Source organism: Pyxicephalus adspersus, chromosome Z (assembly GCF_032062135.1).
Source record: "Pyxicephalus adspersus chromosome Z, UCB_Pads_2.0, whole genome shotgun sequence".
Taxonomy (NCBI): Eukaryota; Metazoa; Chordata; class Amphibia; order Anura; family Pyxicephalidae; genus Pyxicephalus; species Pyxicephalus adspersus.
The window spans coordinates 41,963,891-41,979,550 of NC_092871.1; the positions used below are offsets into that span (position 1 = coordinate 41,963,891).

Here is a 15,660-nt window from a genome sequence, read left to right on the forward strand (position 1 = left end):
CCTCTTATACCCCCACATTACCTCACAACAATAGGAGTGCACCCCATCACCTGTCCTCTCCTCCTGTACCCCCATATTACCTCTCAAAAATAAGAGTGCACCCTATCTCCCTCCTTACCTCCTTAACCCCCAATATCACCTCAAAACTATAGTATTACCCTCCGTCATTCTGTGGAGTGCATTGTCCCTCCCCCCCCTCCAGACATTCTGTGGAGCGTGTTGTCCCCCCCAGACATTTTGTGGAGCGCGTTGTCCCACCCCCCCAGACATTTTGTGGAGCGTGTTGTCCCACCCCTCCAGACATTCTATGGAGCGCGTTTCCCCCCTCCAGACATTCTGTGGAGCACATTGTCTCCCCCCAGACATTCTGTGGAAAGCATTGTCCCTCCTCCTCCAGACATTCTGTGGAACGCGTTGTCCCCCCTCCTCCAGCCCCCATATTACCTCAGAACAATAGGAGTGCACCCCATCACCTATCTGTCAGTGCCCCATCATGTCTCCCTTATATCCCCCTACCTAACTACCAGTGCGCCCTAAATTAAAGGTATGACACAGCAGAATTAACCTGACAGTTTATATTATAAACATCACACAGACACATATCTGTTTTGTTGCGTGTGGAGACTGATAGACTATTTTCCCTGCCTCTCACTGCAGTTGTTTGATCCGCAAAGCCCCGCCCACTTCCGGTTCTCTGGTTGCCGTCACTTCCAGGGCTTTCTACTGGATCGGAATTAGCTGCTTCCGTTCAATAAGCCTAAAGGCCCTTGGACATCAAATCATGTTCAAAAAGTGAGTACTTAAGAGGTGACGGGCCCCATGTGCATCTACATGTGCATCTACGTGTGCCAAAGCCCAAGGTTGTCAAGGTGTCACCGACAATGGATTATTGTGCTGATGTTAGTTGTGGTCCCTCGTGTGCCCAGGATGTCTATTACTGAATGTTTTCCCAATATACAATGATGGCTTTGCATTGTCAGAGTGCTGATCATGTACAGATTCTGCATGTTGTCACCATGTGTGGTTAGGTCAGCTGGATTGAACCTGGTTATTCCCCATTTGTAGCTATATTCATTTGCATTGAGGGAGCAGAAAACATTTTATAGGGCAGGCAATGTGACATTATCTTACAAGGCAAGAATAATAGATTCAAATTAAAGCAGCTCTGTATTCATTATAATTGCAACATTGAAAATATTGTTTTTAGTTTTGCTCAGAGCAGTAACCCACCCATGTTATTTTTACTGTCAGCACTACACTAGGGAGATTTCTCTTTACTTCCTGCTCCAAAGATGAAACAGGAAATGAGAGAAAATCTCAGGTGTCCGTGAGGATTTTCTCTTATCCACTATTGTAACTTTAACTCACAATGCTGGGTTTCCCATAATTTTTTGATTAAGTAATCATCAGGACAAATAAGGGAGGAGCGTCTGCTTGTCAGTAACATAGAAAGGAAGTCTGACTAGAAGTTCTGCCAAAACACAAACTAGCATGCCATCCTCACCTGCCCCTCTTTTAGGTTCAGGATCTTTGTTAATCTTGATTGACCAGGCCAGAATGGTCCCTCCACGTATGCCCAGTGTATATTGCAGAAAAAATTGCGATCAGGCAGATAAGTCTGTTATATTGCAGAATGGACATCGCCTGTCCATTCTGCCTTAAAAAATGATTGTCTTAAAATTCTTTATTGCCCAGTCCCTTTTTAGCCGGGCGCACCACCCTGCATTTTTTAGTAACCACCAGCTGTTTTTGGATGGTTGCTGAAAAGGTGGGTCATATTACAGGGGCATAATACAAAAACAATGGATAACTGAAACATACTAAGAGGGTTGGCATTACAAAGCTGAAACAAAGAATAGGGTGGTGGTGACCGAATTATCAGGCTTACTAAATTCCAATGGCAACAGTAAATTTGTCATGTGTTGCCCGTTCACTTTTTGACCACCCACCTACAGCTTCTCCCACCCAGATGAAAAATATCTGGGGAGAACACTGTACTTAATAGGTTTAGTTCCTATTTAAAGCAATAATGAATTCACATGTGATTTGTTATGTAGTCAGGTGTGTATTCTGTAAAAGCTACCCTGTGTCAGCAGCCCAGGAGAACCGTCCAGGGCACTGCTCTTAGACAGCTCGCATTGCTTTGTGTCTTCCAGTTGTTCAGTTCTTTCCCTCTGTGTGGTGCTCCAACAACCTTTATGTTTCCTGGATGACATTGTTGACTAGAGCTCAGTACAAGAGGAGCAACTGGACTCTCTGGTGTGCTACTAACCAGTGTTCTCCCCAGACCCTTTTAGCTGGACGCACCACCCGGCACTTTTCGGCAACTACCCGGCTGTTTTTGGGTGGTTACTGATGAGTTGGGTCACAATTCAGGGACTTCCACCCACCTAGAATTTCTTCCCACCCAGCTTACAAAAATTTCTGGTTTGAGCACTGCTAACACAGTGCAACCTTTACAGTTCTATATTTAGAGATGTAGTATAAATTTTAACAATAACACCTGAGTGCATAACCATTTATACAAGAGAACTCTGGTTTAAGTGTTATTTAACTTGGTATTTACACTTCATTAGCTTCTCACAGCAGAGCTTGGTCTGAGATCTTATTTATCTAATTAATAAATATAAGTTACATAGACATCAGTGACAACCTGGACAAAGTTATATTTCCCACTGCATTTATGTATAATGATGTTTATTAAGTTTTTATAAAAACAAAGGGAGTGAGACAGAAGAGAAAAAGGGAGGGAAGGGGTATATGGGGAAAATAGCACCGTAAATACAACAAATACAGCCATCAGGTAATATTACAATGTTATACATGCGTTTCTTGCTCATAGAAACAGTATCAACAAGGCTATGTTCAGTCACAGAAAGTTTAACTTAACAAGAATACTTTCTTCAGTAGCTTTGCTGATACCTACTATTCCAAAACAGAGTACTCCTAAATGCATTGTCCTAGATATTAATTTTCAGCAAACAATATACAGACATCACTTACCCTAAATATTTACCCAAATACATCCATTACTCAGGTAGTCATATAACCAATCACAATATTAAAATTTAAAAATGTATGGCTCTAATGGAGGACCTTATTTAGCTGAGGAAAGATTGGATTTCTAGAGAATTCTTTTAGCATACCCAAATGTCCAAAGAGGAATGGGCAGCACTTCTGTTTTCTTCTCATGCAATTTGTGATTCCATGGTTGAATATCATTGATCTCGACCAGAAATTCTACCATAGAAGGGGGAAGGGTAGTACCCCAGTGCCTAGCAATCACTCTCTGCCCTGCTGTAATAAAGTGATGTAACAGATCTTTCTTGATACATTTAAAAGAACCGGGTAAGATGTGTAAAAGCACAATAGTAGGGTGTGTGTACACATTCGAATCTGTTAATCTGTTACAGAGGTCAAATATCTTCCTCCAAAAAGTGGACAGGAGGACATAAATTCCAAATATGAGCCATAGAACCCTGATCATGTCTACATCTCCAGCAGTTAGGTGAGTATGTCTGTTCAAATCTATGAATGTCTATCAGGCACTGGTACCATCTACTTAAAATTTTAAATGATTGTTCCTGTTCTTACTGGATTGGAAAATTTATGAGTTAAGAAGAAAGGATTTGTTTATTCGTTTTTGGTCCAATGATATACCTATAACTTTTTCCCAATAATGAACAAAATGAGGTAAACCGGGCCTGAAAGCTTGTAGCAATATTTGGTAAATATTAGCCACTCCACGTGTCACTCTCTCTTTTTGTAAAATAAGTTGTTCAAATACAAAGGGAGTTCTATTTATCTTAGAGATTGGGTGTAACTTTGTACAGAAGGCCTGAAGTTGTTTATATGCCAACCAGTCTTAGCCCCGTAGTGCTTGAGGAATCTTGAGGCTTCCAAAGAAAGGTATCCTACCGTTTTGCAATATGCAAGTAATGAATGGATGTTCTATCTTGTTCCAAGATAGAAACATAGAGATATTACATGTATTACATTCTGGGGGAAACTCAGGATTAATAAAGAGAGGTGTTAAAGGGCCAGGTCTCGAGGATAGAATATCTTGCTTTATTATTGAATCCCACATGGACAATACAGCATATATAGTGGGAGGAGTAAGTGCTGACAGAATGCAAGCTGATAGTTCTACCCAAGCCAAAACTGATAAATCACACAATGACAAAATCTCATCCAAAGACACCCATATTTCTCAGTTCACTTTTCTATGAAGCACTGCAGCCAATTAGTACAATTTAAAATCTGAAATAGCTATACCACCTTCAGATTTCTTCTGAGAAAGGATCATTTTGTTTATTCTCACCTTTTTCCCACCCCATATAAAAGTGTGTATCAAGCGTGTAAGATGTGGAAAAAAAATCTTGGTGGTGGAGTCGCCATAGTGTAGAAATAGTAAAATACTTTCAGGAGTATTTCCATTTTCACCGTGTTGACTCGACCCAGCCAGGATATTTGCAAGTCCTTTTATGAATGTAGTCTGCGTGAGTAGGCGTCTATAATTCAACTTGGCCATTGCCGCAACATTGGATGAAATTCTGATGCCAGATTGGATGACAGAGAGATATTAGGCGCTTCAGTTTTGTCATAGTTCACCTTGAAGTTGCTTAATACCCCAAAACGTTCAAATTCTTTCATAAGCGTTGGTATTGAGATATGGGGAGATGTAACATACAATAAAAGTTCATCTGCAAATATAGACAATTTATAATGATGCTCCTGGATCTGTACACCCTTGATATCTGCATTTTGTCTAATAGCATTAGCCAGATGTTCCATTACCAAAATACACAGTATGGGTTAGAGGGGACATCCCTGACCAGTGCCGTTCTTTATAATAAATAAATCGGATAAAATGCCATTAGTCTGCACTTTTGCATATGGTCCCAAATACAAGGCTTGTATCCTGTTAAACATAGTTGATCTGATACCTATTTGGAGACGTATCTCCTGTACAAATACCAAATTCACACAGTCAAGCGCTTTTTCTGTGTTGACCGATATTAAACACATGGGAACTGAGGTTTCCCCACTGCATTTAAAACAAAATTAGGAGTTTGGAGTGGAGTTCCACTTTATCTTTAGATTTTATTCTAATAAATTAGGGTATATTACAGTGTCTGTTCAGGTAAAAATACTTTTTTGTGCAATTCAACATTTTTCTTTCAATGTGCTTTCAGATTTGATGAAAAAGAAAATGTGTCCAACTGCATTCAGTTAAAAACCTCAGTAATAAAAGGCATTAAAAACCAGCTGAATGAACAGTTTCCTGGGATAGACCAATGGCTTAACCAGATTATGCCAAAAAAGGACCCTGTGAAAATAGTGCGATGGTAAGTGGGCTTTTCTGTAAAATATAAGTTTATTATTTTAACCAATTTGCATCTCCAGGTTGTTTGAGATGTAAGAGTAATATTAGGTGTGCAGCCTTGTCCCTGGTGACACCAGGACCACTGAACTTTTCCTATGAAATCTCTCTGGTTGAACCTTGCAACATATTGGCCCAGCGAGAGAACAAATTAATTGTGCTAGTTGTTCCCTCCCCTGGGTGAATCTGCCAGTGTTGATTTTTTTTTTAAATTTTTTTAAATACCAAAGGGTTTTCTTTCCCAAACAGGGAAAATTTGCATGGGTTTTAAAGGTGCAAAATGTCAACACAATATATGTTAAATAACAATTTGTTGCCATTTATTATACAATAATATAAAAACGAATCACAAAACAATACATGCTTGCAAAATGCAAAAAATGACAGTCAAAAACAATTCAGTAATCACATGATTTGTAATGATACACAATAACTTTTACAGTCCTTAACGCATTTCACTAATAGGCTTCATCAGAAGGACAGAATGTTATTAGCACCGCATCTATGTATTTGTTCAGATAGTGGTTGATGATTAGGTTGGTATTATGTCATTTAAGCATTAATGTTGGAAAGCAAGATTATTTGTTTAAAATCCATAACACCGACTTTCTTGTTCAGTTAAGAGTGATGTGACCCCATTGGTTGTAGGTAGTCTCTTTTGGTGAACCACAGTGTGTTCAATGAAAAAGATAAAATATCGCCTTTATTAGTATTGTCTTAGATTTTGAACAAAATAGAGCACCCTTTTGTTGTTTCCTGTTTGAAGCAGTGAAAGAGTGACCCCAGTAGAATTAACTCTTTGGTATTTGTGAGTATTAGGGTGTGATGCAATGTAAACAATCCTCCCAGAGCTGGTTGTTCTGTCAGACATCACTCAAAGGATCATCAACTGCTTTCTTTTATCCCACGTAAAGTCCAATGGCAACATCCTAAGATTTCACTCCATACAGTTGTGGTTGGACTGACCCTTTCAATTAAAAACGAGTCTGCATGTTAGATAACAATTAGAATGCTTGTAAGCTTGTAAAAATCCTTCTTGTTGATACCCTCTTCCTGATGATAGTTTTTGCTATACCTGTTCAGATCAGTATCTCATATGTATATACAAGGCGTGGCCAAATCTTAGAGCCCTCTCCTTGTGTGGTAATTTCAGAAATATGTCACAAATATATTGCCCTACCAGAAGCCTTTTGCCATAAAGTGCAGGTATGCATGGCACTATTACCCTGCAAAGTGCCCTTCTCTGTTGCCAGCCCCGACCACCTTTTCCTGGTCTTGTTACTGGTTCAGAATCTTCAGCCATCATAAAATTATTGTGACACTGGAATGAGTTAATTCTGTGTTCACACTAGTTTGGAGTTATTACGATTTTCTTTTTCTCATCCTTGTTTCGATCTTTGGCCATCTTGATTGGCCAGGTCAGCATGAGGTAACTCTTGCACAGGTGTACAAGAGTTCATTCAGTCCTGGTGACTGGAGGGTAAGCTGGGCAGCCCAGCAATGTTGACGGATGAAGAGAGCAGTCAGGCAGGTAAGAATGCTTATTGCAGAAGAGACATTGCCTTTCCTTTTTTGCAGTACACCCTGTCTGATCACCAATTTTTTAAGTGGAAATTTGGTTCTTCTTTAACATATGTGACAAGTAATATGAGTGTGGCAAGAGTATTTCTTGTCACATATGTTTCATGGATGTTGCATGGAGTGTTAAGATGGGTAGAAAATACTTTTATTTATATTTGTTTGTAACAATTTATTTGGAATCTCAATATTTTTTTTCTAGAAATAATACATTTGAAACAAAATCTCCAAAATATGTTTTTTTCCCTTAAAGTGCACTTACCCCCTGGTATTGTATTTAGACCTAATAGATAATTGGGTCTTAACATTTTTACAGTTCTGGCTTGCCCCACAGTGTTCTCTTACCACACTACATTTACTAAATACTACTTAGATACTTGTATATTTACTGTAGGTTATTAGATTTCAATGCTCTGTGGCCTTTGTATTCCTTACAGTACTGTTAAATTTTACAGCATTTAACTGAATGTTTAATTGGTCATTTTAAAGTAATTTCTCATTAGAATATTTAAAGAGTGTTATTATTTTTTTTTTAGTTCCCATATTATAGTTCTTGATCTTTTTGACTTGGTTATGTTCCTGCAGCCATGAACATATTGAAATATTAACTGTAAATGGAGAATTACTATTCTTTAGACAGCGAGAGGGTCCCTTCTATCCAACACTGAGACTGCTTCACAAATGTAAGTTTTCATCACCATATTTATGTGCATGTAAAGGGTTTATTAATATGCCGTAACAAGCCCTCGAATATTTACTTAAAACAAGAAACTAAAATTTTCTACTGGATATACAGTTTTTTTTATGCCTCAGATTGCAAACCCAATGAGCTCCTGTTGTTTGTTCCCTTTTGGTCTGTTAAAAAGGAACTTACCTCTTTCCTCTTATTCACCATTATCTTTGCCTGATCTTCTTTTGGATTTTCTTCTTCAGCCATTTTGATGGCCAGGCCAGATTGCTAAAAAGTCCTGCAGGTGTTCAAGTGCCACAAACTGACAATACGCTGCACGTCTGCAGTTTAGTTCAAAATGTGAAGAAAATGTTGAATGGGCAGGAAAGAATATTTTTCATTTTATGTCTTCTAGATTGTAAGCTCTTCAGAGCAAGGTCCTCTCCTCCTCCTGTGTCACTGTCTGTTTATCTCTGTCATTTGCAACCCCCATTTAATGTACAGCGCTGTGTAATATGTTGCTAAAAGCTAAAAAAATCCTGTTTATTAATAATAATAATTTTGTTTTTCTGCTAGAAATTTTGTAAACTAATAGATTTCTGTGCCCTCTGCTGGCTGCTGTCAGCATAGTTCCCATTTACATTTGAGGACTACAGAAAATCTTCTGTAGTTCTTAATTGTCATAAACCTTAAAAAGTATGAATATGAAACATTTGCAGATGCCTCATCAGAACTCTAGTAAGCTTCAATATATTACATTTTTTATTTGGTTTATTTACACTTTATTCTTTCCCATGAGTTGTCTAAAATAGGTGGCATGCAAAGTTCAGACTTGTCACTAATGTCTGTACACATCAACCTGCGGATAAATCCACACACATTATCTCACTATGTAGTGGCAAATTGCTTAAAGATGGTAAGCTGATCACACAAATGTTTTTTTACCGATTTCAATAAATATTTCCTGTTACGCCCTGTATTGTCACCCTATCACATTAGCTTCTGAGAAAAGACATGCAGCTGCTGAAGTATATGTAAACATGAAGTAAGAAAGAGTAGTAAGTAGAGGAGTCTGCAGGAGATCAGCAATTCTATTATCTAACTAATGATGTAAAAAGGTAACAGTATTTTGTTCTTAAAGATAACTGTGTCAGTTAATTAATATACACTGCTGTTGTAAGCAAATTATCATGCAGTTAAGGCTCATTCACATTGCCATCCTGGTGCTTAGTATTACCAGTTGTATGTTAACGTATGTTGTGTTAAGGCAGCTCATTCAGTCTAATAGACTGTCAATGCACTGGAACGGACATAAAAATATTTGCAGAACTCATTTGTTAACATTTCACAGTAAATGGCACTGCAATGTGCTAATGCACCTGATGTGCTTTTAATAGGTTTCCACAATGCATGGATGGAAAAGCATTTCCATTAGACTTGGTGACATCTCTTGTTAAAGCCGATAGCTCAATAAGATTGAAAGTCCCCTTAAACTGTCTGAGCCCCTGCCCATCCTAAGTCTAGTGTTAGTGTAACAATATAAGTCTAAAATGCACCTGAATTAATACTTTTTAGGCATTTTTTTAATCAGCTTTGGATGCTAATAAACCTAGTACACCCTATAAACCACCACTAATAGCCCTAGCAACATTGTTGGTTAGTGAACCTCTTAAAATTTGAATGATTTTTTTTATAAAGTTTAAAGTATTAACATAAAGATTCAACAGTAAAACACACTTTAAAGGAAAAGACAAGATAAGATCATCAATAGTCACAATGATAACAAAGAGCTCATAAGGAACTACCATTGAGACAGGACCACTGGTCTGACTATTATTGAAACCATCCCTTGCTCAAATGCATCTGTTTCACAGTATTGAACCCTGAGAGTGTTACCTGTCTAAAAGCAGAGGGGACAAACACATGTGGGTAAAAAAATATAGGAAAAGGAAAAAACCATAGTGAATTTATTTAATCTGAGGATAATGTCTGCATAAGAGGAGTGCTTCTTGTATGCTGCTGATACATATGGCTGGTTACCTCAGTACTGTGACCTGACTTGTATAAAAAACTCAAATGTACTGTTTTCCTGGGCATTATTTTTTGAGTTCTGTTTTCCTTTTCAGATCCTTTTATTCTTCCACATCAGCAAGTTGATAAAGGAGCTATAAAGTTTGTTCTAAGTGGTGCAAATATCATGTGTCCAGGTTTAACCTCTCCTGGAGCGAAGCTTTATCCAGCAGCATCTGACACAGTAGTTGTATCCTTACAGATAACAAAATAGTACAGAGCTGACATATAAGGAGTTGTATGGTGTGAAACGTATTAAATCATAACATTTTGTCCTATTGGAACAGACTGTATATATCCAGGGGTTTATTTAAAGTCTAAATATTTGAATATGTTCTTTCTTTATTCTTTTCAGAAGCAAAAAAAAAATATAGTCATATAAATATTACTTTTTTTTTTTTTTTTTTTTTAATAAATGGCAGGTTCGGACACTGGCTGCTCTTTAAAGCTAGAGTGTCTCTTTTTTTTTTTTAGCCCGTTTGTTGCCTTATGTGAGAGGAATTCTCTCTATAGTGATCAGAAATTCTCACACGTCAACACACCATTTCTAGTGACGAGGCTTACATTCCCTGCCAAAACTTTTGCCCTAGTTGTCACCTGCAGATAGGTTGGTTTTGAAACGTGCTGCCTGGTCTAACAGATAACACTTGGGAAAGCTTGTCAAAGTGACTGAAAAACTTCAATGATTACACTGGAAGAGCCACACCTTCCCTATATAATGTGCATGGGTGAGCTAATGGTCCAGCTCCTGCTCTTTATTAATTTGTAAATAGGAACTCAATAATTCTTTCATTATTAAATGTATTTCTTTTATATGTTAATAAAAGATTACTCAGATCACAATACCTCCCACTGTTTTGTTTTGGTATTTTTGGTTTTAGACCAAAAGATGCTAACTAGGGCAGATTCACAGTAGCTGTGGCAAGTGTACCCTGTGGCAGCCCAGCAACTGTACATGGTTGTGCAACAATCCATCACAATCCAGGGGTCAGGTAAATGGGAATGGATTGTGTCGCCTTTGCTATAGGTGTGAGACAAATATGTCTTCGCTCTTTTGAAAGCTCTATTTCTATAGATCGATTTAAATTCTCACACCTCCAGTCACACCTGATCGTAATGTATTTTTTTAAAGGTGCTAAAAAGAAATGAACAAGATGGTCACAGTTTATCAATGCAGTATAAGGTAGAATAAAACAAAATTTAATTTGTTTAAAGCATAAACAACTAACAATTCTGTTCACAATTGTGCGGGAGCATTTTCAAAAGTTCCTCTTTTTTTTCTTTTTATTCATCGACCAGTACAAAATATACAAAAGGAATGAACCATAGAAAAACATACAAAAATACAATCTGGTATGACATTCTTAAACAAAACTGTATTAGCACAAAGGGATGTAGAGTAATGCTAGATCACTAGCTATAAGTTTATTGAAAAACATTTTTCAATAAACTTATGGTAACAGAAATAGAAAAACAGAAATTGTGGCTGGGGGACATTTAACCTTCTTATCACATCTAATTTACAAAAATGGAATAAATTCCCAAACATTGACATTAAAAGTCAAGTATAATAGTCAATACAGTTCTTCGCTATTAATATGCATTAACGACAGATATTCCGGAGTAGCGGTGTACTGGATCCTATAGAACCATGTATGCCTGAATTTCTTCATTCTCCCATCCTGAAATGTGATTAGGGCCTTCGTAGACATAATATCATTCACTCTACTAAACCATTGAGACAATGTCAGAGGACATGTCTGTTTCCAAAGAATTGGAATGCAAGCCTTTGCAGCATTAAGCAAAAGTTTAAGTAAAGAATTGTGATATTTTTTCTTTGAAAGAGTAGAGGCATGAAAGAAAGCTAATTCCGGCTTATCACGAATAGAAACATTAGTGAGATCATATATGATTTTTTTTTTTGTAGTTTAGTTCCACTTTAAGACCATATCTGATTTTAGGAATGACTGGAATTTATAAATTAATGGTAAGACTTGTTATACATTATCACTTTGTTTCCATTTTATCCTTGACATTTGCAATCAGGCAATAATGGCAGAGGGAAAGCAGCATGCTTTGTGTGTTGGTGTCATGAAGATGTCTGCAGATGACATGTAAGTGTCAACAGTTTGTTCTTTTACAAATTTACAAAATCGTGTAAAAACTAGTCTGACTGACAATCAGTCAATTGGACACCTAACTAAAGATCTAAAGTATGCACCATAGCTGAGGAAACTGCTGCTCAGTTACGCCATGTTTATGGTCTTATGACTGTAGTTTTAGATATTTGGTCATATGACAATATCCCGAAGCAGAGGTTTCTCCAGCCAAGGTAGTGTTTGGAGAACATTGAGCAGAACTGGGTCTTGTATGGTTTTAGTCCTACTTTTTAATCAGGGGGATGATTTAATTTAGTGCAATGTTACATTAAGTATTATTGCATGTGTCTCTAAAGAGTGCAAAAAAAGCTCTTTCTGCAAAAATAAAAACAAATACTTCCCCCACTGCTCACATAACTGAATGTCACTCAGATGATTATATTTTACAAATTACTGTCCTGTGTTAGAGGTGGTTTGCTTATCTCCAGGTCCTGTTCATTATATTTTAAGGTGGGTCTGATGTTCCTGAGTATTGGATCTGTCTTAGTTATGGTAACATGGGTTTGATATTAGAAAGCAGGACCAGCACTATGTTAAATATTTGCTCATTTAAAGAGATCTGGTTGCTACTGCGATACAATCCTCCAGCGATGCCTATTGCTACCGTCAAGTGCACAGCCATAAAATAGGTTCTCAAATCTTATGTGTATATGTAGCTTTATACAAAAATTATAATTATATTATAATGGCAAATTTTTACATTTTTCCCCGGGCCTGTATTATTACACAGATGTGGGTGGTGATTTTTATTCTGTGTATTTTCTTACATGTGTGTTTACACTACAGCAAGCATATGTCCATACTGTAGTTAAAAAGATGTTAAACCTTTTTGTTGTTTTACAGTGAAAAGGTCAATAAAGGCATTGGCATCGAAAATATTCACTATTTAAATGATGGATTGTGGCACATGAAGACTTACAAATGAAGCACTGTATCCTGGTTGAGGGCACTTGAAGCATATGTGGACTTGAAAGTAACCTGTTTTTATTGAAGTGGTTAAATGTGATTTTTGCTTTCTATGATGCCTAATAAAATAAATGTGGCACATGTACGTGTGTTCCTTTTTTTTATTTGTATTACATTATTTACAACAATTTTAAATAAGAACAGAAATAACCAACTGCAAAACTAGAGTGTCTTGCCATTTAAAGAATAATATCATGACTTTAATATGTAAATACCGTATTTTTCGCCGTATAAGACGCTCCGGAATATAAGACGCACCCAATTTTAAAGGAGGAAAATCTAGAAAAAATAGATTCTGAAAGATTATTCCCCTTCTGATCACTCATGTGCCATTCAAATTCCCTTTCTGATCACTCTGTGCCTTTCAAATTCCCTTCTGATCACTCTGTGTCATTCAAATTCCCCTTCTGATCACTCTGTCATTCAAATTCCCCTTCTGATCACTCTGTGCTTTTTTTTCCACTGTACGGCAGGACAGGAAACAGCAGGTGGCGCTGTGCCGGCTTCTTTCGCTCTGCTTTACAGACAGGAGAGGACACGATGCTGGCAGAGGAGAGAAGAGACAGACGCTGCATGCAGCCAGAGACACACGCAGGATCGGGTATCGGGTGAGTATATTATTTTAATTATTTTATAACACATTTGTCGTATAGGACGCACTAACTTTTCCCCCCCAGTTTTGGGGAAGAAAAAGTGCGTCTTATACGGCAAAACATACGGTACAATAGAAGACGACTGTGTTTGCTTTGGTAAATGAAGTACAGAACATAATAATGGAACAAGCGCTGTCACCAGCTATTAGCTGTACTTAACTCCTTCAGTCAGCAGGGTGTTCAGATGATCTACAAAAGATGGATGTACCAGAGCTTGAGGTCAACAATAGGTGCGCAGTATGTTGTTTAGGCATCACAATCTCCTGGCAGGGAACCCATTGGGACTGCCATACAAAGCAGGCATTTGATGATGCTTTATGTACCTTTTGGTTCCAACCCGCTTCCTCAACATGGGGCAGGAAATGAGTCATAGGGTTAGATACACACTTTAATTATAGTGGAACATAAAAGTAAAACTCTATTTAGACCACAGTCTGATACAAGAACCTTGGGGTGAGAAGGTGACATGCATTACCTATATTTAAAACTATATTTTAACTCTCCTAAGCCCTGATCTTTATATACTAACATTTACCAATAGCTAGGACTACTGACATCAGCAGGAAAAAAATGATATCCCTATTTATTGTACAGCGCTGCATATTATGTTTTTTATAAAAATTGAATGTTTCTTTGCAAGCTTTTATATTTAAGCCAGACAATAAAACTTATACATTGGACTCCAACTCTGCATCTTGTATTTCTATATTTGCAGGTTACTCCTATCCCCTGAAGCAATGTATCCATACTTATGTAAAATTACTGCATAATCAGGCCTGTAAAACTAGTTCTACGTGAATATTTTGAGATACTCACGCCTGTGACCTACCTGCACATAATCTTCAAGCCTCCTTCTAGCATATTTTCACACTGCCACAGCCCTCACTTGAAACAGGGCCTGACCAATGAATGTTCCCCATATCGCCTTCAAAAAAAAAAGGAAACCTGTAAAAGATTTTTACTAATTGGTAGGTCACAACATGTTGGTGACTAATGTCTGCTCTCTAGCCGAGGTATGGGGTCTGATTTATTAAAGCTCTCCAAGGCTGAAGAGGATACAATTTTATTAGTGAAGCTGGGTGATCCAGCAAACCTGCAATGGATTTCTTCAAAGTCATTTGTTATTTGTTATCAAATGTTTTGAATCCTGGATCAGATCCCTTCCAGGTTTGCTGGACCACCCATGTTCACTGATAAAAGTGTATCCTCTCCAGTCGAAGAGACTTAAAAAAAACAGGTCCATGGTCTCTGCTGGTATCCAACACCAAAATGATGCAGCTTCTAATGGCTACACCCAAAGTACACAACAGGGTAAACAATCGTAACACACCTAGAAGATGCAGATACCAGCATCAGTTGCAGCTTTTCAGGAATACATTCATTAGTAAGGGATAATTCTTTTACATGCTGCTTCTCTTTAAGTCTTTTTTAGGTCACCTTAAAGAAACCCAAGGTCACGGTGCTCACCCCAATAAACTACTACTTTTGTTTTTAGGCTTTAAAGAAAAACTGTACTTGGTTAACTACAGGATACTTTTGATGACCTTTCCTTTATAAAATGCTGGTTGCTTAGCTAATATCAAGTTGATCCATTGGTTTTATTGCTGAAATGTCAGAATGGCAAAGCTACATGCTTCTCTCACACTTTTTCAGAAATTTAAACTGATGGAGGCTGCTTCAAATGATAAAATGTATACTGTACAGCGCTGCGTAATATGTTGGCGCTATATAAATCCTGTTTAATAATAATAATAAATACTGCCCCCGTGCTTCCTATGAGGTGTATGAATGCGTTTTGTTTTTGTTTTTTTTTTGAAGGGGAAGAATTGTAAAGTTACTGCTATAATGTTAATTAGCACAACAATGTCATTGTTTTCTGTAATTAAACATGAGTGGCCATTAACAAATGTAATAAAGCTCCTTCCCCAATTTATTCCACTCATTTCAACCCAGAGCTTCATTTGAAAGTGCTTTCTGGGATAGTATCCTGGAACAAAAAAGCAGAATATGACATTTAATTTCACCCTGATCCAAGCAGCTGTTTACTTTAGAAAGAAAAAAAAGACGCAAAGTATTGTACCTAGAGAACCAAGCAACTTACATTTTCAGTTCAAAAATAGCAAAATGCATGTTTTCCCTGTACTTTTCAATAGATGCTGTGCCTGTAGGTTCTTCACTATT

At 37.5% G+C, this 15,660-nt stretch overlaps 1 protein-coding gene across 2 annotated transcripts; it reads left to right on the forward strand.

Moving 5' to 3' along the window:
• The first annotated feature begins 662 nt into the window (after positions 1 to 662).
• MCTS1 (MCTS1 re-initiation and release factor) lies at positions 663 to 12,909 on the forward strand. 2 transcript variants are annotated; one of them, XM_072429563.1, is made up of 7 exons: positions 689 to 792; positions 3,414 to 3,508; positions 5,196 to 5,348; positions 7,547 to 7,644; positions 9,758 to 9,891; positions 11,748 to 11,815; positions 12,704 to 12,909. In XM_072429563.1, the coding sequence occupies exons 2-7, from the start codon at positions 3,465 to 3,467 to the stop codon at positions 12,783 to 12,785; spliced, it is 579 nt and encodes a 192-aa protein (XP_072285664.1). In that variant the 5' UTR covers positions 689 to 792; positions 3,414 to 3,464; the 3' UTR covers positions 12,786 to 12,909. The 2 variants fall into 2 exon arrangements, with proteins under 2 accessions (XP_072285665.1, XP_072285664.1); XM_072429564.1 differs by lacking the exon at positions 3,414 to 3,508 and having other exon boundaries at positions 663 to 792.
• The last annotated feature ends 2,751 nt before the right edge of the window (positions 12,910 to 15,660 follow it).

What these genes read in the sequence shown, in the direction of transcription:
- MCTS1 (XM_072429563.1), top strand. Translation starts at nt 3,465, where the DNA reads ATGAGCCATAGAACCCTGATCATGTCTACATCTCCAGCAGTTAG. An exon ending in CCTGTGAAAATAGTGCGATG is followed by an intron (nt 5,349 to 7,546) that starts GTAAGTGGGCTT and finishes ATGTTCCTGCAG; the next exon opens with CCATGAACATATTGAAATAT. An exon ending in AAGATGTCTGCAGATGACAT is followed by an intron (nt 11,816 to 12,703) that starts GTAAGTGTCAAC and finishes GTTGTTTTACAG; the next exon opens with TGAAAAGGTCAATAAAGGCA.